The 23252-nt window shown below is 37.0% G+C and overlaps 1 protein-coding gene across 3 annotated transcripts in view; it reads left to right on the forward strand.

The window, feature by feature from the left end:
- Window positions 1-23252, forward strand: part of LOC145241470 (uncharacterized) — a 353227-nt gene that overhangs the window by 133569 nt on the left and 196406 nt on the right. For all 3 annotated transcript variants that reach the window (XM_080104454.1, XM_080104452.1, XM_080104455.1), the window contains one exon: window positions 10106-10176. In XM_080104454.1, coding sequence (XP_079960580.1) covers window positions 10106-10176 — 71 coding nt within the window. The remainder of the gene's footprint in view (window positions 1-10105; window positions 10177-23252) is intronic.

Below are 23252 nucleotides of genomic sequence, written 5' to 3' on the forward strand. Positions count from 1 at the left end.
TATAGTTATATACCCAACAAACATCTCAATTGTGTCAGCTAACGGTCAGAACATTGAATGTTCCGGTCAAGCAGTATTAAACCTGGCACTTCATAACTTGAGGCGTGATTTCACTTGGACCTTTCTCATTGCAGAAACTACCAGACCTCTCCTAGGTTATGATTTTCTGAATCATTTTGGATTAATAGTTGATTGCACAAATAACAAATTGATTGATCAAACAACCAAAAGATATTCAAACGCACAGCCATCACCAATACTTATGAACATTGCTTTATGCTCGGATAACGTTGCCGACACAACAGTTCACACAATTTCGCAAAAATATCCCAACTTAATTTCTCCACATCGCGATTCCAATGCAACAAAACCTAAAGTGTTTCATAGAATTGAAACTGGCAGTAACCCTCCATCTTTCTCTAAAACGAGGCAGTTATCAGCCCAGAAATACAACATAGCAAAAGAGGAATTCAGGAAACTCCAGAATGCCGGAATTATATCCCCCTCTAAATCAGAGTGGAGTTCGGCCTTGCACATGGTGAATAAATCTGATGGGACTTATAGACCTGTAGGTGACTACAGGTTACTAAACACTATAACAAAACCCGATCGATACCAAGTGCCAAACATAAATTCCTTGTCATCAAAACTGCACGGTAAGAAAGTTTTTTCAAAAATTGATTTATCTTCTGCTTATCACCAAGTACCAGTCCATCCGGATGATGTATGCAAAACAGTCATCACAACACCCTTCGGTTTATATGAGTACAATTACATGCCTTTCGGTTTGCGGAACGCATCTAGTACTTTCCAAAGGATGATGGACAATATTTTCCGTGACATCGATTGTATTTTTATATACATCGATGATATTCTTATTTTCTCAAATAGTGAAGAAGAGCATTCCAAACACCTCGATACTGTTTTACAGAAACTCAGTGAGTACGACCTTAAAATTTCCCTTTCTAAATGTATTTTCAATGTTTTTCAACTTGAATTTTTGGGATTTCACATATCTGTTGATGGTCTTAAGCCAAGTGACAAAAAAATCCGCGAATTAAATGAATTTCCTCAACCAAACGATTCAAAATCACTGCGTCGATTCCTTGGCATGGCAAATTTTTACAGAAAATTAGTTCCAAATTTCAGTGAAATCAGTTTACCACTCACCGAGTGTATTCGGTTGAATCAAAAATCTAAGAAAATAGATTTTACAAAGGAGGAAGTTGAATCCTTTGAAAGGATAAAAACAAGTTTATCAGGTGTAACCGCTCTACCTTATCCCGATTCAAAAGCCACTAATTATCAGCTTGTTACGGACAGTTCCAGTTACGCTGTTGGAGCAGCACTTCATCAAATGATTGACAATCAACCAATTCCTATTGGATTCTTTTCAAAAATGTTATCACAAACTCAACAAAAATATTCTACCTTTGACAGAGAATTGCTAGCTGCTTATTTAGCAGTCTTGTATTTTAAACATCAGGTGGAAGGCAGAAACTTGTTGTTATTAACAGATCATAAACCGCTCTGCAGCGTCTTTAAAAGCCAAACACCTTTAAAATCCGATAGACAACAGCGTCACCTTTGTTTCTTGAGTGAATATGTGACTGATATTTCACACATAAAAGGTTCACAGAACATTGTAGCTGATTGCTTATCGCGACCAGCGTATGCAATCACAATTGATATTTGTGACTTACAGGAGATGGCCAATCACCAAACCACTGATGAAGAAACAAAAACTCTATGTGATCAACTGAAGCCGTATCAGATTAATGAACATAATACAATCCTATGTGACGTGTCTTTACCTTTTCCACGACCTTTTGTCACACAAAAGCTCCGGAAATCTGTTTTTGACAGTTTACACAACTTGTCACACCCTGGAATTGCTGCTTCAACTAAAATGATAACTTCCAGATATTTTTGGCCCAAAATGGCCAAGTCAATAAAGGAATGGTGCAAGGAATGTCAGCATTGCGAACAAGCAAAGATAAACAAACACACAAAAAGTGACGTGCATCCATTTGAATTGCCATCCAGCAGATTTCAAACTGTACACATTGACATTGTTGGCCCTCTACCACCAGTCAAGAGCAAAACAGACCCGTATTTTTCTCCCTATCGTTATTTATTAACATGCATCGATAGAAATACGAGATGGGTAGAGGCTTGTCCATTGACCGAAATAACTGCAGCGTCAGTATCAACTGCTTTTGTTGATTTGTGGATATCGCGATTTGGTGTGCCCCTCCATGTCGTTACAGACAGAGGTAGCCAATTCGAGCCTGAGCTGTTCTCAGAACTGTCAAAAATTATAGGGTTCCACAGGCTGAGAACGACTTCGTACCATCCCCAAGCAAACGGAATGATCGAGCGAGCACACAGAACATTAAAGACAGCAATTATTGCCAGAAGAGAATCTTGGTTATCTGCTCTTCCTATAGTTCTTCTAGGTATCAGGATTACACCCAACGATTCCAATTATTCACCATTTACTGCAGTTACGGGTGCTAATGCACAGATACCTAGATTGTTAATCGATGCGTACGAGGATGCAAACATTGATATAACAGATGCTCACATAAAAGCTCTAGCTGAGGAGATGCGGAAATTTGACACAGACGGATTATCCAGTGGACACCTCCATTCTTTACCTACTGTGTACATTCCTAAGGATCTTCAAATTTGTGACAGCGTCTGGTTGAGAACAGACAGGATTCGAAAATCTATGGAAGCTCCATATACAGGTCCATTCCAAGTAGTACATCGTCATGGCAAATATTTTACTATTAAAATGTCTGATGATGTACACAGTAACGTTTCCATAGATAGATTGAAGCCTGCATATTCTTCAACAACGTCAAAATATTTTGTTCCACCCCTTCCAGTATCTGACACTTTTGTATCTTCCTCTGATACAGAGGTTGAAAAGAAACAAACTAAATCAAAGTCCGGAAGAACCATCAGGTGGAAAAAGGACAACACATATTTTTATTATTAAAAATAAAAATGATGTAAAAATTTTCTAAACAAAAAAAAAAAAAAAAAAAATTCCCAACCTACATTTACATGTAAATATACTACCAAACTTTCCTTCACAAAGAAACCCAAAGCTATTTATCATGAACGATGAACCTTTAAACTCCGTTTACTGGGCGGAAAGTTATATGGTGAGCTACGATGTTCACTCTTTCGCTGCCGGAAATTCAAGTGCCCCGAGACGTTTTCTGCGCAAGCGGCTAGAGGCGCCCTTTTTCTTTTTACTGAATTGCTCTGGAGGTTCAATGTTTTGATTTTTTTTGACCAATCAGAGAGTTTTCCGGGCTGTCGGAAATTATGTGTCTGGGAGCCGGTGAAAATCTTTAAAAACCTCTGTATTTTTCCAAAAAAAGCGCAGTTAACAAAATTCAGAGATAGTGTTGGAAGATATATATATCACTACTGTCTGCAGCTCAAAACTAACGCGACAACACTGTGAACGTAGCAAGCGAGTCGGCTGATAAAACAATGTGGGCGAACACACAGACACAGTAACTAACTTTTGTATTCCCCCTTTTATTATCGCATGCTCATTTTAAATTAATTTTATGTAAATAATTATTTTAAAACTTCTAACATTTTTTTAATGAACCTTCCAGTGTGATTAAATAACTCTACTCAAAAACTTTCAGTGAAAATTATTTTATATAGTTGAGTGAGGAAGTTTTCCTTACGATTTACAGACCCGTGAACTAATCACGGCTCTTGAATTATCAACTCAAACTTCCTTAATCTCAACTAATTTCCCCCCTTTTGTTCACTCATAAATGAACTATTATTTTCATTGAAATATTTCCTAAAAAGTAATAAATCTTTTTTTATAAATTGAGAGTTAACTGTATTTATTTTGTTTATATATTTTCTACGAAAGAACATCGTAAATTCGACTCTCTGTCTTGCTCTCTTTACTTCTTTTCCCCACAATAATAGTAAAATTAATTAATAAATAATAAACAAATGTAAGAAACATTGGAAAAGGCCAAATATTTACGTTTTTTTTTTGTTTCGTTTTTGCAAACATATTTAAGTTTTATTTTTCCAAACATTTACGTTTTGTTGCTTGTTTATTTTCAAACATTAACGTTTTTTTTTTGTTTTTTTGTTTTTTTTACGTTTCTAAGGGAACATCCTTTAAAGCAGCGGTTCTCAACCGGGGGCGAATCGCCCCCTAGTGAGCGAAAATCAAATTTTGGGGGGCGATTTTCAATCAATTTTATCTGTGAAAAATTTTGACATTTTTGCGAGTAAACAAATTTAAGCCCTATTCTAAATCAGTCAATGAATACTGTTATAAAAACAATAATCAAAATCAAATCTAACAGTAAATGTGACCGTCTTTTTCGAAAATGTTGTGTTGATACTGACGAACAATATATAAGACTCCTTTTGCATACCGATGTCCGGTGGCTATCCAAAGGCAACTGTTTGCAAAGATTTGTAAACTTATTTAATGCAATAGTTGTATTCCTACAAACAGAAGGACAGTCAGACTTAGCTATCGAAATTCAAGCTCAAAAGAAAAATATACACTATCTTAGTTGGATCTTCCGTAAGTTAAATGAAGTCTCTCTTCTGCTGCAAGGAAAAATGATAACCCTGATAGACTGTAAACGGGTGATGAGAGCTTTTGTTGAAAAACTTAATATGTTTCAAATTAATTTAAAACGAAGGCAATTTGATAATATACCCGAACTAACGGAAATCGACTTATGTGAAAATGACATTGTTATTTATTGTAACCATCTGTCAGCCATGAAAAATGATCTAGAAATCAGATTTTCCGATTTATTTGACTTCACTATTGAGCCATGGATGATTGACCCATTCGATTGTGATCCGCTCAGTGCACACAAAAATATCCAGGAGGAAATCATCGAGATAAAATGCAATGATGAATTGCAAATCAATTTCAAAAGAGAAACTTTGTGTGCATTTTGGCAATCAAACACTGTAAAATCACTGTATCCAAATTTGTGGTCACAAATGTCGAAAATCCTTTTGTGTTTTCCAACATCATATCTTGTCGAAACTGGATTCAGCGCTGTGGATCACATTTTATAGAAGGAACGAAACAGATTTGACATTATTTCTCGTGGAGATATTCGTATCTGCTTGAGTAATATTAAACCTGACATTGAATTTTTAGCGAAACATCACCAATCTCAGGGCTCACACTAGTTAGACTCTCTACATTTCTTGTAAATTTGCAATAAAATTATTTTTAATTAATTTGTTTTCCATTTGCATGTACAAAATGTTTCTAGTGTTGGTTAGTCATAATTACAATATTTGTTATTATTTATTCTTGGAGGCGATTATGAATTAACTTAAGTCAAAAATAGCTTTTGGGGGCGATAGCCGGGAAAAGGTTGAGATGTATGTACATTCACCTAACAATTTAATGGAACAAAACATACCGTAAAAATTGAGTATAACTTAAAAATCCTATCTACAAAATAGCACGGCCCGTATCCTGCATAAGTACCAAAACCATACACACACACACACACACACACACACACACACACACACACACACACACACACACATTCATTCCATTACGTGAATTTACAAAAACAAAAACACAAAAAACAGTTAGCGTTAATCAAGTTTTCATTATTATAATTGTTGTAAAATACTTCATTTGCATTAAATTAGTTTTCATTTAAAAATAAAGCTTAATTATATAATATTTATTTGTTTATTAAAAGCTCAAAAAATTATATTGAGAAATAGAATATTGTTTTATGACCAAAAATTATAAGGGGGTCCACCAAGAAAAAAAAAGAAGGGAAAAGGGGTCCATGGGTCAAAAAAGGTTGAGAACCGCTGCTTTAAAGAATACTCAAGAAAAGACATGTCACTTAAAGGTAAAATGTTATCAACAATTGCATCCATTATGTGGTTTGGCAAGGGTTTATTGGCGGCAAAGATCGTAACAGATTGCGCATGTTTACAAAAATAAAAAAAACTATATTTGAAAAAAAAAATAACAAAAACAAAAAATATGTTTGCAAAAAAGAAAAAAGATAAATGTGTTTGGAAAAACAAAAAAGAAACGTAAATGTTTCCAAAACAAACAACAACAAAATATGAAAAACGAAAAAAAAACAACGTAAATGTTTGAAAATAAACAAGCAACAAAACGTAAATATGTTTGCAAAACCAAAAAAAAAAAAAAAATGTTTAAAATTAAAATATTACAAAAAAATTTTATTTCAAAAGTGCCATTATATACATGTTGTGCTTCCGTAACTGGGTGGACAGACAGTAACGCCACCTATAGTTAAACGAAGGAAACAGGCTCTCTCTTTCTTCCAGATTGCCAAAATCATTTTACCTGAGATATTAAACTTATTTTACCTGAGATATTAAAATTATTTTAACTGAGATATTAAAATTATTTTAACTGAGATATTAATATTATTTAAAACTGAAAAATTAACATTATTTTAAGCCGAAATAGTAAGATTATCTTAAGCCGAGAAATAAACCTTATTTTAAAACTAGAAATTTACATTATCTAAAGCCGAGAAATTAACATTATTTTAAGTCGAGATATTAAATTATTAGTTTATTGTAAGCAGAGAAAGTAAGATTATTTTAAGCCAAAATCAAATATTATTTAAAGCCGCGATATTTAATTTTACAGCTAAAATAATTTTAATTTTTTTTAATTTTAATGTTTTTAGCCGATATATTAAAATTATTTTTAGCCGAGAAATAAACATTATTTTAAACCGAGATAGTAATATTATTATATTATTGTAAGCGGATGTTAAGTTAAGCCGAGATATTAAAATTATTTTAAGTCGAGATATTTAATATCGCAGTAAAAAAAAAAAAATAATAATTATAATATATCGGAGCAGAGCACCATTGTTGAAATTTTTAATAAAGAAATAATTTTTATTTATTTTTTTATTTATACCTATTCAACATCTCCGCATTTGGATCAAGGAACGCATTTCTTAACCGGCAGGTCACTTCTATCATCATCAGCATCGGTATAGTTCGCTTTCTAGCAGCCAGCCCCACTCCGACCCTCTGGAGGCGAGGAGGAGGAGGGGGAGGAGGAGGAAAGGGTTTTTGCCCATTTTCGTCAGTTTGAATCTAGCCGGCCAAGAAGAAGGACGCTATTCGGCTCCGTCAAAAAGGATTCTTGACGTTAAATTCTACGGTTTTTTCTCTCCTCCTTTGGAGAAAGACGTTTGTTTAGAATTTAATTGGTTGGAACTAAACTATTAACGTTATTTTATTCTTAGTCATTATAAAACAATAAGGTCTTACGACTGGAAGATTAATACCGGTTATTAAAAGACAATCGAGTCTTACAACTGGTAAATTATTATTCTCAAAGGACTAACGAAGGAAACTACCGTGTGTTGAGGAGTTCTTTTCTAAGAAGAACAAAATTTAATTTCGCACACGAGACGAGCAAAATATCGCCCGTAGAAAGGAAATCCCCTCTTTGAAAGATTTTTTCAACCAAAGTTTCCTTCAGAAAGGAAATCTTCCATAATTCAAGAATTTATTTGTACACATAAAGCCTACCAAAGCGGCTTTATGGTCTTCTCTCCTCTTTGAATTAAAAGGCACATGAGCCTTCACAAAGGAAATTACTTCTTTCTCCTATTTTAGGTCAAAGAAACTTTTGTTTGTCCTTTCGGAAAAGAAAAAAAAAGAACATTTTGTCAAAGAAAGACTGAACATTTCGTTAAAAGGACTGAATTCTAAACAAGGACTGTTTTCCGTTTTTTATATGCTCTTTCTTTCAGCCTTTCTTACAAGTAAAGATTGACGTCTTTTTTTGTATTTTTTATATGTATTTTAAAATGTTTCTTTAAGGGTTTTTTTAACCCCAGCCTTGGGAAATAAAGGCAATCGATAACTTTTTGTTTTAATAAACTTGGATCATTTTGAACTTATTCGGGTCTGTATTTCTTTTACTTATTTCCATTAGTTACTCTTTTCCGAGAAATTTGCCGTAAATGCTTTTTTTCCCTTTTTTTTTTTTTCTTTCCTTTTTGTTACCATGAAAAACGGATTTTGGTGACGCACCCAAAATTTCGTCACCATATAACACCTAACGATATACGTGTTTCTGCTGTTGGGCGCCACTCTGTCTTTTGTCCCTGTCTGGGGAATTCGTAAATCATCTTCGGTGACGCTGGAACCTGTTGTAACAAAGACGCTTTAAGACGCACCCAAAATGGATGATTGTTTTTATATTTTTATTTTACTCCCAGGTATTCGTCATAGCAGAGGAGTGGTCGACGATCTTGACTTGGGGTGGTTCTTTTACGTCTCCATTCTGAAATTTCTCCTCCTTCATGGGGAGATCCATTTTAGCCCATCTTGTTCATTCGACGTCTCCAATCCAACTCAACGATGCGTGAGCAAACCCGAACAGGTGACATGCGACACGTCACATTCAGTCACCTGTTTGGATACTTTTCGGTGCAACTGACTAAGTCACAAATTTTGACAAAATTTGGCAACCTGTCAAAACATGACTTCAAATCTCTATTGTCCACTCGTCACTAGATCGATATATAGATCGATAAATATATCGGTAGCTAGATAAACAGATACATCGATAGATACACAGATAATTAGATAAACAGATACATCGATAGATACACAGATAATTAGATAAACAGATACTTTACTGCTTCTGCTCGGCCACTCTCTAACAGTATATTTGAAGTCATTATAAGTATAAAACAGTCATCAAGGGAATAACTACTGTTCAAACATCATTTACAAAACCTTTCCATTTCTTTTATTACATTTTATGAAGAGCAACTTTTTGCATATTCGCAATATTTTTATCGGGAGCATTTCTTTACATATTGACTTTATTTCTGCATTTTTTATTTTTAACTGGCCTCCATTTTATTTTTAACTGGCCTCCATTTCATTTTTAACTGGCCTCCATTTTATTTTTAACTGGCCTCCATTTCATTTTTAACTGGCCTCCATTTTATTTTTAACTGGCCTCCATTTCATTTTTAACTGGCCTCCATTTTATTTTTAACTGGCCTCCATTTCATTTTTAACTGGCCTCCATTTTATTTTTAACTGGCCTCCATTTTATTTTTAACTGGCCTCCATTTCATTTTTAACTGGCCTCCATTTCATTTTTTACTAATCATATGTTAATAAGAATACTTTGACTTTTTTCTTTTGGGTTTAACTGAAAGTTGAACATAATCTGTCATCTCATAGGGCCGTGTAATTAAATGTATCAAGTGTCAATCAGTTCTAAGTGGCAGTCTTCTGGAGATTGAATGGTCCAATCGTCGCTACAGACAATAATAACTAACAATAAAGTAAAAATTACTAAACATTTCCACCCAGTCATGGCTGATGGAACAAAAATAATCTATCTCATTTGATTAAATAAAAAGTTCAGTTTGAAATTCTTAAAATTGGGTTCAGCATAAATATTTGTGATTTCAAAAAAAAATTGCCAGCAGTACGTCGTAGATTACATCGGCCGAAACATTGTTAAAAAAATACCAACAGATTGAGAACAGTTCAGATGATCTATATATTATTAATCGCCATCTGAAAAATAATTATCTCGGATTTTTTTTCTGCTTAAACTGATTGTGGAATGTATTCTTCTTTGATGAGAATTAAGTTTCTAAGAAGTTTAAAGTATGTTAACGGTGGAAAAAGATATATTTTGATGGAAAATTTATTGAAGTTGTCCAGAAAAGCATGTGCTAGTGTAACTGCAAAGTTAGGAGTGGGGGAATAAGTTCAGGAAACTTCTGCCATTATTAACCAATAGAATATTATCACTTTTGGTCAAGAATAGATACTAGTCAGTAAATGTAGGACAGTTGAGGTGATGGTGGTAGTAGTGGTGATCACGATGATGATGATGATGATGATGATGATGATGATGATGATGATGATGATTTAATTATAAAAATACTTTCTTGAAGAATAAAGAGAATATTTTATGCATCAAATTATGTCAAAATGAATTAAAAAGAACAAAAATATTGTCTCTATCATTTTTACTTTTGTGTCTTTTTAAATTCAGGAAGCTGAGAAACGGAAAGAAGCTATTGAAATTAAAAACTTAGAAAACTTATTGAAGGCTGAAGTTGAAAAGTAAGACACCGTTTTATTAGTCTCCAGTTATCTATATTAAATCCTTTCGATAATTTTCTAGCATCAGGAGTTTAAAAAACGTGTAATCTCTTTCTTGCCTCTCCGATCAGTCATGTTACTTTTTAAATATATTTATCTTTCCAATTCAAACATATTTTTTTCCAATTCACACAAAATTTGCTTTTATTTGTACAAATTAACACATAATTTTTTTTATATTTCCAATTCACACATAATTTTTTTTTCCAATTCACACATATTTTTTTTCAAGCACACATAATTTTTTTTTCCAATTCACACATAATTTTTTTTCCAATTCACATATAAAATTTTATCTTTCCAATTTACGCATAATTTTCCCCCATTTACACATATTTTTTATGTTTTCAATCTACACATTTTTTTGTATTTTTCCAATTCACACGTAATTTTTATTATTTCAATTTACGCATGACTTTTTTGTTTCCAATTCACATTTTTTTTATCGCTCCAATTTTTTGTATATAAATAATACTCGAAAGAAAAAGAAAACGTAATTAGCAGCTAACGGTTTCACCTGACTTCAGTGTTATTTTTCAAACATTTATGCCTAATAAATGAAAATAAAGGCACAAAGTTAATCTATAGTGAATGCACATAAGTAATGAATCATTTTTCATCTTTTTTTACATTCTTGGAACTTTTTTTTGAGAGTGTGATTAGGAACTACTATTTTGCATCATATTATTGTATTCGTTCATGGATACGACATCTTCATTATAAGAACCAGCGTTATTTTTTTTCATTATATATTACCTTGGCGTTCTTTGAATTTAATGCCCGCAAAGGGAAAAATTTGCAACTAATTTTATTGTGAATAAAATCTCTTCTTCGTTTTGAAACAAGACCTTTATATTTTATTTTTTGCCCCCCCCCCTTTCATGCTTTTATTTTTTTTCAGGCTAGTTACTTTCGCGTCGAATTTATCTGGAAACAAGATAAATTTCCGACAGCATTTTTAAATACAATTTTAGGGTTTTTTCTGGTCCAAATGTGTACTCAGCAGTGATTAGTTTGGGGGTTTGTAAATACAATAACATTTATTGAAATATTTTTGCTTGATTTAAAACCTTTATTCACACCACAAAGTTCCCTGGAATTAATGGGGATACATGTGCAATCTTGCTCTAAGCCCTGAACCGCATAGAACTATTTCATAACAACAATTTTTTGTGGCCCGGAAGGATCATAAAGAAAACATAGACATGGATATGGTTAGAAAGTGAGAGAACAATAGTCGTAACACATAGTTAGTACCTTTCTACAGTTCGGAAGAGTTCATCTCTTGTGCGTGAGTCTCCACAACACCTACCTCCCAAGGCTTTTTGCAAAAAGCTAATATCTTTTCTGCTTTGGGTCGATAGTCAGTGGGTGAATTTTTTTTTTTCTGCCCGATCATCGCAGTTTTGGTTGGGGTGGATAGCAATTGAACATCTCAAAAATGGCGTTGATTGGCTCTTTCTCTACTTATAATGTGTATCTGGTGTCATCTGATTGACTTTTTTTCATTTTTTATAATGATATATCTAATATCGCCAATTCTTTACAATTTGATTTATAAGTCTGCGATACTTTTAGTAATATCATTAATTATTTTCTAAATAACATTCATATTTCATTGCGCAAGTTCAAATATTTTGATATTTCTATGTTTATACAAAGGAATCGAAAATGTGATATAGTCGAACCATCTTCATATTTGTAAACCTTACTTACAGCTCGGGTGAATATTGGTTTTTGTGTTTTCTTTAACACTTGTTTTAATTGTTGCTTTGTTATTTTTTGGCGTATTTTCAAATTATATTAGTTATTCTTTTTATTACTTTTTTTAAATTATTTTTGATGGCATCCATTTATTTGAAAATCTTTGGTTTCATAAATAGCAATTGAATTGCAAAGAAATTTCGTACGGTACGTTTTTATTTATCTTCTTTTTTTTTTTTACTTTATTCAGCTTATATATTTTCTGATTAAAAATGTTGGATGATAAAATCCCAAAGTTTAAAACTGTTCATCCAATTCAACTCGAATAGATTTGCAATTCTTTTTAGAACGCTCGCCTTCAATTTTTTTAATATTTCAGTTCAAATTTACTGGTAAATATAGTTCTCCAATAAAATTAATTTTATTGCCAGCCACCGTGTGGGCTGGCTTTAGTGTTGTCTACAAAGTCGGTTTGTTAAGTTTATTCCACGTATGTAAATTTATAATTGAAAGCTCTGACTCAATATCCAACTATAATTTCACAGTTTCATTAAATATCTTGATTAATACGTATGTTGTGATAATTTTCGTCTGGATTGTGTTTTCTAGTTTTTGGTTTGCGTTTCATTATGCGACCAAACTGCCACAATTTTGATAACTTTGAGTAAGTAGTCAAGAGTTAACTATTTTACACTTTCCAAGTAACAATTTTCGGGGTCAAATTCAACACTCTGCTGTCAAACCTCGCTACTCAAAATTCAACACTCTGCTGTCAAACCTCGCTACTCAAAATTCAACACTCTGCTATTAAAACTTGCAACTCCAAAACTTTATACACTGCTGTCAAAACTTACTACTCCAACAAATTGCCTGAGTATCTGAAAAGTCTGGCTTTTTGTTTAAAACTGTGAGCATTTCATTTGCATATCAGGTGACAAGACTGCAAATATATAGAAAGAAGCAGCGGTTAATTTTTTACATTTTTTAACTTTTTTATTTACTCACACGCCCCCTTAATCTTTAATATCAATAATTATATCATATTCCATCATCCAATAATTATATCATATTCCATCATCCAATAATTATATCATATTCCATCATCCAATAATTATATCATATTCCATCATCCAAGCTAAATTTGAGTTCCTCGTCGCCAAGTTTTTACATCATTAAGCGTGTGAATCAGTATGTTCTATCTGCAGTTCTCACTGTCCCTTTCTTCCTGTCCTCGATTCGTGTAACTGAGACAAACAACACGAAATCTCTTTCACCAAGCAAATGAAAAAATGCTGCCCACACACAGAAGTCTGGCGTCTTTTATCACCACGGGGCGCCAATTCATGCAAATGAGTACCAACCGGTGACTGCCTCGTCATACATTGTCTACACTCCTCCTTGATCTCTGATCACAGAATGTGCAAGGGCGCGCTGGTAATCTTTGGTGTGTACTTCACCGCAAGGGTGGTTCTGGGGTCTCTCCATTCTGTGTTGTCTGTGATCCAGGCAGTGTCATACCCTCAATATCATCCAAAGTCTCATCTGCTCTGCCAGGTGGAATGGCATCTGGTCGGTTTTCAGAGGGTTCTCCATTTTGAGTTGGTTGTCGGCCAGGCAGTGTAATACATGCTGTGTCATCTGAAAACTCATCATCTGCATTACCAGAGGGTAAGGTATACGTCCGAGGTCGTATATCCTTCACATGGCGTGGGACACCGTCAACACCAATGGCTTGCGGGCTGATCACTTCCGTTACTGTTCCTTCTTCGAACTTGGATGTGCATCAATAACCTGGCGGTTTTACCCATACAGGGTCACCCACACGGTATTGAGTTTGTGCAGAGGCTGGTAATGTGGGCAATTGGTCGATGTTCTTCACCCTAACTTCATATCTATAGATCCCGTTGGCAGGTGCAGTAAATGATGATGTATCGTCCTTGGGCGTGACATTGTACCAATACACTGCTTTCTGAACAGTACATCTTGTTCTGGCTGCAATCCACTTAATGCTGCGGTGACATCCTTCTGCAATGCCATTGCCTACTGGCACATATGCACACCGAAACTGCAGGCATACTCCCCAACCAGCAGAAACTCCTTAAATTCCTTACTGGTAAATGCAGTGTCATTGTCAGTAAGCAGTTCCTGCGGTGGGCCATGCTCCAAAAATATCGACTCAAGATGCTGAATAATGTGTCTAGACTCCTGCTGTGACAGCATCCGTCAAATGGTAAAACGCGCTGGACTGCAATCGATGAGCATCACAAAATGTTTGCCATTAAAGTATGTTATATCCATTCCCAGCCTTTGCCAATTAGCTTGTATCACCAATTTTCCTGGCGTCCAATTAACTGGGGACGGATCAATCATCCGACATTCCTCAGATTCTCCGATAGCTGACCTCACATCAGCTTTGGTAATTGTTGGGCAAACCCGCCGAACAAAATATGCTGTACATCGGATGCCTGGATGTCTACTGCTTTTATGCAGTTCCATGATCTGACTACTAGTCATTGCGTTACTCTTTGCAGCACAGGTCAGAGGTACAGGCTCCGTCGTGGATTTCATTCTATCAAGCCACTTTTGTGGAACACGTGTCATGGGGTCTGCCAAGTTCTGACTCGACGGGACCAGAGAAACGTCTATTGAAAGTCCGTACTCTTTACCAGTGATTTTATTGTGTCCAATGGAGTAACATTTCGCTGGTAGCCTTTGTGCATACTCTAGTTTTTCCAGTGAGCATGTCCACTAACCAGTGATACACACTTACTGAGTCCGTTTTTAAGTGTATAAATTTGCACTTCCAGTGTAACGCAAGGTTGAAGCTCTTCAACGCCGCATCCAGTTCAGCCATGTTAATATGCTGCACATCACTCGTGGATCGCAGTCAACATGCATCTTCAAAGACAATAGTGTCATATTCCAGGAGCACACCGTTCGCCAGGGAACTTGCGTCCACCCATACATTGACATCTTGTCCATTTACACACCACAGACTCTGCTTCACCCTGGCTATTGTTTCCTGGAGCATTTGTTAAAGTGGAACATCTTCTGTGGTGTCGTCCCATCCTTGGGTTATGGTGTTGGCCCATCACTTTCTGATTCCTGTTGCTGCTCGTAGCCACCCACACACTGGCCCGGTCAGTTTCCCGCACAGGGAAAAAATGGCTTGATGTGTCAGAATCTCTGGAACATCTGGAATCATACTACCACCCTTCCATCATAGAGTGCCATGCTCCCCTCAGACCTCCAATCCAAGCACTTGTGCACCATCCTCAAGCCGCTCTGGTTCCTTGCTTTCCAATCCAAACTGAAGAAGATACTACTTCACTCGTTTTGCGGGCGCCAAGCTGTTATTGATGTATATATTGTCTATATATGTCGATGTTGCTCCTTGAACAATTACATCTTCAGACAAAACAGCCTCAACAACTGCCTGCATAATGGATGGGGCAGCGTTAAACCCAAATCCCATCCGTCAGCAGTATCTCCCCCCCTTTGCAATCATGGTGTGAAACGGCCATAAAGAACGGTGCACATGTACCTGGAGGTAGGCCTTTCTCAAATTCAACACTGACAAGTCGGACCCCTTCCTCTGCCAGTCCCTCAGCTTTTGTGAACACACATCCGCACATGTCGTGTATGTGTCCACATGGTCGTTTAGCTTGCGGTAATCCATAACAGGCTGCACTTTCCCCTTGGACAATCGCAATTAGCGGAATTAATCCATTGGGTGGACGAAGCTCTTTCTCTGGGTATGGTATCAGCCATCCATTGTGAATCCAAATTTGCAATTTGCAGTCATAGTCTTTCCGAATGTGTTTGGGCACGGTGTATTCAGGTGTCTGATTGATCAGCTGTTGTGGCTGTCATTAGTTTATGTTTATTCTTATAAGTAATTGATAACCAAGTTGTGGTTTTATTTAATATAGAACTTTATTAACATATTTACATAAGAAGAGAGATTGAATGTACGTGTGTAGAGGTCTATGCCATGTTGTCGAATACGTATGTATTAGGCGGTTGACATCAATATTCATTCGCCATGATTTACTTGTTACGCGTATGAAAGTAGTTCTATGATAACACTACATCCCCTTTACCAGAAGGAAGAAAAGTAGTACACATTGTTCAGATATTTATTGTTTAAATCTGTTTGGCCTATGGATTTCACGGCCATGTCTTGTTATATTTGGTGCGTGTATTGTTATGTTTGGTGTGTGTTTCTTAGTGTTTATTTGGTTTGAGATGCTTGTGTTAGGGAGTCCAGATTGAGATTGGGTTTGGTCACTGAAGTGAACATGTTTATGGGTTGCTTTTACATCTGCTCTGATATGGACTCTGTTACGTCTTTTTGACGATCCATCTGTCAATTTGAGGATGTACGATCTAGGTTCTGTACATTTTCTGAGAATTGCTGCTGGTTTCTATTTTCCAGTTTGGTTATCCCACATACGTACATGTTGTCCAGGGACAAGTGCTGGTAAGTCATGGGCTGTTTTGTCGTGATAGGTTTTTTGTATATCCTGTCTGTGCTTTAGTTCTTCGTGGATATGGTCACGGTTGGGGAATCTGTGATTCGTGATTTTTGCAATCAGGTTCGATTTCATGTGCGACTGTTTAGAAGTTCAGCTGGGCTTGGAAGTTTGTGGCTGATAGGCGTTGTTCTTTGAAACAAAAATGTAGTAGGCAAAAAAAAAATAAATGTTCTGTCAGCAACAGTACAACTTCAAAATAGTCAATATCGCCCACCTCCAGAAGAGAGGGAATTCCTGTCCGTGATAACCGTGGTAAAAGAAGACACACTCCAATCGCCAGAAACACCCACACACACAATTTGCAGGACACTGCCGACTCGTCTCTAGCCTCCTGCTTTTATAGTGGCCGGGAATTATCCATTTGCATAATCACATGAGAAAGAAACGTGATTTTCCGAGAGTTGCATGGGGTAAACGCTAATAAAAACCCCCGGATGCCATCTTGGAATTCTCTTTTCCCCCCAACCGGTGACACAACAGACATACCCGAGGTAAGCTCTTTTTCCCCTCATTTTAGTTATTGCTACTTCTGCTACACTTCCCCCTGATCTCATGATCACAAACGGGGCAGGGGGGCAGTCGTCTTTGTCTGGTACTTCTCCGAAGAACCGGAGGTAGCACTTCCTCCCTGCCATCCTCCTCATCACCATTATTGCCACCAGTCTGCTCCATAGGTGGTGTTTCACAATCAGGGCAGGGAGGCAGTATTCGTCTCTGTCGGGTATTCCTTCGTAGAGGCAAGATGGGTGGTCCTTCCTCCGCTTCTTCAGTATGTACATTATATGGCCCAAAATCCTCTCACAGCATTTCAAGGTTAACATCTCTTCTTGCTTGCTTTGCTTGGACTATTGTTCTTTTAATGGTTTGAATCTGTCGTTCAATAAAACCATTTGATTTAGGAAACCTTGGAGATGATGTGATATGATCGAATTACCATTGTTGAGCAAATTCTTTAAATGCTTCACTGGAGTACTGTGGTCCGTTATCACTAATAACTCTGGTGGGAATACCATGTTCTGAAAATATCTGCTTCATTGTTGATATGACCATGTTGCTTGTGGCCATGCCATTCATTTTCCGTACGATTGGGAATTTACTATAATAATCGGCAATTATGAGGTATTCCTGGTCTTTACAGTGGAACAAGTCAGTGCCAACAACTTCCCATGCTCTGCTAGGGATGTCATGTGGTTGTAAAGTTTCCTTTGATTGTGCTGGGAGGTTTTCCTGGCATATTGAACACTTTTTGATCATGTTCTCAATATCAGTGTTAATTCGCTCCCAGTATACAGTATCTCTAGCTTGCAGATGTGTCTTTTCGAGACCTTGATGGCTGTAATGTAGTTGGTCCAGGATAGTTTTCTGCTGGTTTTCAGGGATAATAATCCTTGAGACTTTCATGATTATGCCATCACTGGCAGTTAACTCATCTCTGTATGACCAGTATGACCGAATTGTCGGTGGTACTTCCTTAATTGAGTCTGGCCATCCTGTTGTTATGGTTTCATGTAATTGGTTGAGTATTGGATCAGCCTTTGTTTCCTTTTTTATTTCATTCAGGCGTTCGCTCCTGAATCTCACCAAGTCAACTCGAATATTTAAGTCGATCATGTCAGTGTTTTGAGTACTGGAGAAGCGACTTAGTGTATCAGCTACAGTAATTTCTTTGCCTGGTATTTGTATTCTATTTGTATCTGGTATTCCTGTAATTTGGTAATCATTCGTTGTAGCCTAGGAGGTGCACTGGTCAGTGGTTTCTGTAGTATCATGACCAAGGGTTTATGATCGGTGTGTACCTTGAACTTCGATATATATAGGTAGACATGATACCTGTGCACACCAAATACAATTGCTAGAAGTTCCCTTTCTATGCATGCATACCGTTGATCGGCGTCTGTTAGAGACTTTGATGCATATGCAATAGGTTTTTTGTTTTGCATTAATGCTGCTCCTTTAAACTCGCATCAGTTTGCAGTATTGGTACTTCATTCGTGTCGAAGTATGTTAATGTCGAGTCTTTGGTGATTATTGTTTTAAATGTTTCAAAGCATACCTTGTGATGCTCTTCCCAGAGAAAAGGTACATCCTTCTTCAACAAGCCTCTTAATGTATGTGTCTTGTCAGCCAAATTTGGGATGAATAGTGATAAATATGTGACAAGGCCTAAGAATTCTTGTAGTTCTTTTTTGCATGTTGGATATGGCATGTCTTGTAAGTCTTTAAGTTTTTCTGGGTCTGGGCTAATACCATTTTCACTATATATCATTCCAAAGAAAGATATATTTTTTGATTTTATTTTGCATTTTGCTGAATTAAACACAAGACCATTTTTTGCAGCTACTTGCATGAGCCTGTACAAGATCTTATCATGCTCTTTGTCCGTTTTACTATAGACAACAATGTCGTCTGTAATTCCAATTGCTCCGTCAACTTATTCGAGTATCTGGTCGATTTTCATTTGAAAAATGTCCTGGGATACACTTAACCCAAATGGTAATCTCTGGAAACAGTATCTGCCAAAAGGGGATTGGAATGTCGTTAGCAGCTAAGATTCCTGATCCAAATGTATGGACCAATAACCAGCTTTGGCATCAAGTTTAGAGAACAGCTTGGCACCTGCAAAGTGGTGTGTTAGCTCCTCCACTGTAGGGGTTGCATGGTGTGGTCTTTTTAGTGCAATGTTAAGGTGTCTTGGGTCTAGACAGATTCTCAGGCTTCCATCTTTCTTGTGTGAATAAGCTAGGCTGGAAACCCAGTCTGTTGGCTCTGTGACTTTTCTAATGATCTTGTTGCTGACCATTTTGTCTAGTTCCTGTTTTATGTTGTCCTTTAGGGCAATTGGGGTTTTTCTTGGTGAGTCAATGTGAGGTTGTACGTTTTTGCTCATTGTTAACTTGACATGTTCAGGCATAGAGCCTATTTTGTCGAATTGATCTGGATAGATCTGTACTAAGTATTCGATTTTGTTGATTGGTTTGACTATATTTTGTTCTTTCACCGTGCAGTGAAGAGTAACCATTTTCAGTATTCCAGTGATGGTAGTCCTAGAATTGCTGGTCCATTTACATCTACTATATAGAAGGTGCTTTCGTGCCAATCAGAGGTTTGGTAATTGCATGGTATACTGATATTGCCATAGCACTTTATCGGTGTTCCATTGTAGGCTATTAATTTTTTGTCCTTACTTTGTTTTCTTAGTTTTGGGAAGCCATCAGTGGTTAATTTCTCAGGAAACATTCTACAGAATGTAGAAATTGGTAATGTATTACCTTGGGCTCCAGTATCGACTTTAATTCGTAGTCTGTGAGTCCCGTTTCGATTAGGTCATTTTATATTTATATAAGCGAAGGCTTCATCTCTCTGTGTTTGAGAGGATGTGTTAATAGTGGAAAAAGTTAAATTTTCGAATTGTTCATTTAGTTCCTGGCTGTTGTTCCTGGATAATATATCAGTTTGGATGAAGTGTTTTTTCTTGGTCTGGTTCATGTTTAATGGCTTTTGTTTTCCACGGTCTCTGTTTTGCGACCTTCACCTTGATCTTCTGTTATATAAACATACTGTTGCCCAGTGGTTATATTTTCCACACGTTTTGCATTTGGAACCAAATGCTGGGCATGCTTCATATCGACGTTCGTTACCTTTTCCGCAATTAAGGCAGTTGTTTGTCTTTCTATTTTGTTTATATTTTGTAATTGCTTGTATGTCAGTATTGGCGCTATTGTCCTCCTCGTTATTGGTGTTTAACATCTCTCTAAGCTGTTTAATATGTGCGTTTGTTGCTTCGTACGTTTTACCAATTCGGATGGTTTCATCCAGTGTTAGCGTATTATCTTTTCGTCGTAGTTCTTTCTGGAATTCGACAATTGGGCAATTGGGGTACTCGCAATAATTAGTTCTATAATTCGCTGTTCTTGTTCATTAGTTTTAGTCTGTTAATCCTAAAGTTTTTTTTAGGTTCTAAATGCTCCAAGAATTTATTAAAAATGGTGTTGGGAGAACGTTTTTCCTCATCTGTTAATTTCCAAGTGTTAAATTTTTTGAGACCTTCGTTGCCAGTCTTTAGCAGTATGTAATTCACTTGTTGGTCGGTTTTTATTTTGTTTATAGCAAAATATAGTTCTAGCCTCTGCTTAAAAAGTTTAAATGTTTCCGCTGGATTTGGCATTTCCCAGTCCATAAACGGAATAATGTCATTATTGGTAGACATTATTATTAACGGCTATGTATTTTTTCGATAAACAAAAAATTCAATATGTCTGCCGGTGTGCGAAAATCCACACGTGTTTACGGGGACACATACGATAACAACAGTTGACAAAAATTCAAAATGTCTGCTATTGTGCAAAAATTCACACGTGTTTATAGCATATACGAGAATGAAAATTCACAGGTGGGTAAATTAATGAAAATTGGTTTACATGCCTTGTTTTGTCTTTTGTAAACATATTTTTCCTTTCGTGTCTGTTGCCGAAGTTTTGTCTTTTGTGAAAGAAATGTTTTTCCTTTCTGGTCTGTTGTCGAATTTTTTTTTTTTTTTTTCGTTTTCTGTTGTCGGTTGCAACTAGTCAATTCAACTGAGTGAGTTTTTTTTTTTTTTAACTGTTATAAATGTTCAGTATCCATTTCGTTGCCACCATGTCGTTAATTTATGTTTGTTCTTATAAGTAATTGATAACCAAGTTGTGGTTTTATTTAATATAGAACTTTATTGACATATTTACATAAGAAGAGAGATTGAATGTACGTGTGTAGAGGTCTACGCCATGTTGTCGAATACGTATATATTAGGCGGTTGACATCAATATTCATTTGCCATGATTTACTTGTTACACGTATGAAAGTAGTTCTATGATAACACTACAGTGGCGACTGCTCATTTGACCATTTCCAGGTTGCCGTCCAATGTTTCTTAGTCGGGTCAAATATGACATCAAAGTCAGGTCGTTCTATTTCCACTGCAACAGCAGTGCCGACACCGCAAACTTCCTTTGGGAAATTGGCCTCACCGTGTTCATTTATATGAATACCGCCCAACAGGCGGATGACATCAATTCTGAGCAAGAGATCGAATCCCAACAGATCTCCATCCATAGCCAACATCTCCACCACCACGGGGATCTTTTTATCCATCTGCAAACTGACCTTGGTCGCGTCTTTGCTGGTCATACTCTTTCCATCAATAGTCAGTACCTCTGTCTTGTGTCCATTCCGTGGACCACAAACCGTACTCCTTACTAGAGATCAGGTGCACCCAGAGTTAATCAATGCATCCCGAATCACTCCATTGACATGCATGTGCTTCACTGGAAGGTCGGTTCTCATCCTACTCGGGGCCAGAATAGCGCTCATATCTCGCTTCTGTTTCCGTTTTCCAGACATTGTGACGTGATGTGTCCCTCTTTCTAGCATCGGTAGGATCGAATGCATGGTGTACAGTGCTGCCTCGATCATTTGAGCTGACAGTGCTTAGTAAGATGGTTGGCTCCAGAGCAATTGAAACACTGCAGTGAGTTTTCAGAGGGCTTCTGTAGAGGCACTTTTTCCATGTCTGACCTGTCGACAGCGGCTGCAACCCATTCATTCGCTGCGGGGGTGCCAACTCATGCAAATTAGTACTAACCGGATTTCCCATCCCATCATGCAGGTGCAGTGTCATTTGTGCATTGGACATGACAGTGACCGGCTTGTCATACATTGTTTACAGTGTGACTTTAATCTTGACTTGAAACACTGCAGAAGATTTGTGTAGAGGCACTTTTTCCGTGTCTGACCTGTCAACAGCGGCTGCAACCCATTCATTATTTACCACAGACCTTGCTCGACTGAGCATACTTTCTGTTGAGATCTGGTTGATATCAGCAGATGCACGTAGCAACTCCTGGGTATCGGCAGGCAGTCCAGCCATGAATGCATACTTCATCGTCTGGCTCAGGACTCCTCCGAACAGACTGGAGAGCTTTGTTAATGTAGCTTAGAATTCATCTACCGACTCGCCCGAGTGTAAGGTGCATCTTGCAAACTGCTTGTATGCCTCACATGAGTCAAGCGCAAAGGCCCTGTGCAGTGCATCTTTCACACATGTTACATTATTCTTCTCTGCATCTGACAGCTGTTGGTAGATGTCAAAAGCTCCTCCAGCTAGTCGCAAGGGGATGACCTGTTCGACTCTGTCAACCCCCGAGAGTTTGCAGATAAGGTCCACTCTCTCTAACCAGTCTACAATAGATGTTGTGCCGTCATATTCCGGTACTAATTTTAGGTTGAACCTTCCTTCAGTCATAATGAATCATAATGTCGAATCATAGCTTGAATCAGTTCTATTTGCAGTTCTTGCTGTCCCTTTCTTCCTGTTCTCGATTTGCATAACTGAGACGAACAGCACGAAATTTGTTTCACCAAGCAAATGGAAGAATGCCACCCACACACAAAAGTCCAACGTCTTTTATCACTGCGGGGTGCCAACTCATGCAAATGAGTACCAACCGGATTTCCCGTCCCATGACGCAGGCGCAGTGTCATTTGTGCATTGGACACGACAGTGACCAGCTCATCATATATTGTCTACAGTGTGACTTCAATCCACATAGGGAGGGAGTTGTTTGTTGGCTCTAAGGTGGAGTTGAAGGCGAATCGCTGGGCAGTTCCACCTTCTCAGTTTCCGTGCATGTGACCTTTTTGTTGTTGATTGCTCTTCATTATTACAGATTTTCCAGAAATCATGAGTTCCGACCAAAAGGCGATTCTATGCGTTCCCTGATTATTTCAGCATGCCTTCTTTGGGCTGTGGCTATTTCT

This window comes from Euprymna scolopes, chromosome 20 (genome assembly GCF_053919585.1).
Source record: "Euprymna scolopes isolate OS-2025 chromosome 20, ASM5391958v1, whole genome shotgun sequence".
Classification (NCBI taxonomy): domain Eukaryota; kingdom Metazoa; phylum Mollusca; class Cephalopoda; order Sepiida; family Sepiolidae; genus Euprymna; species Euprymna scolopes.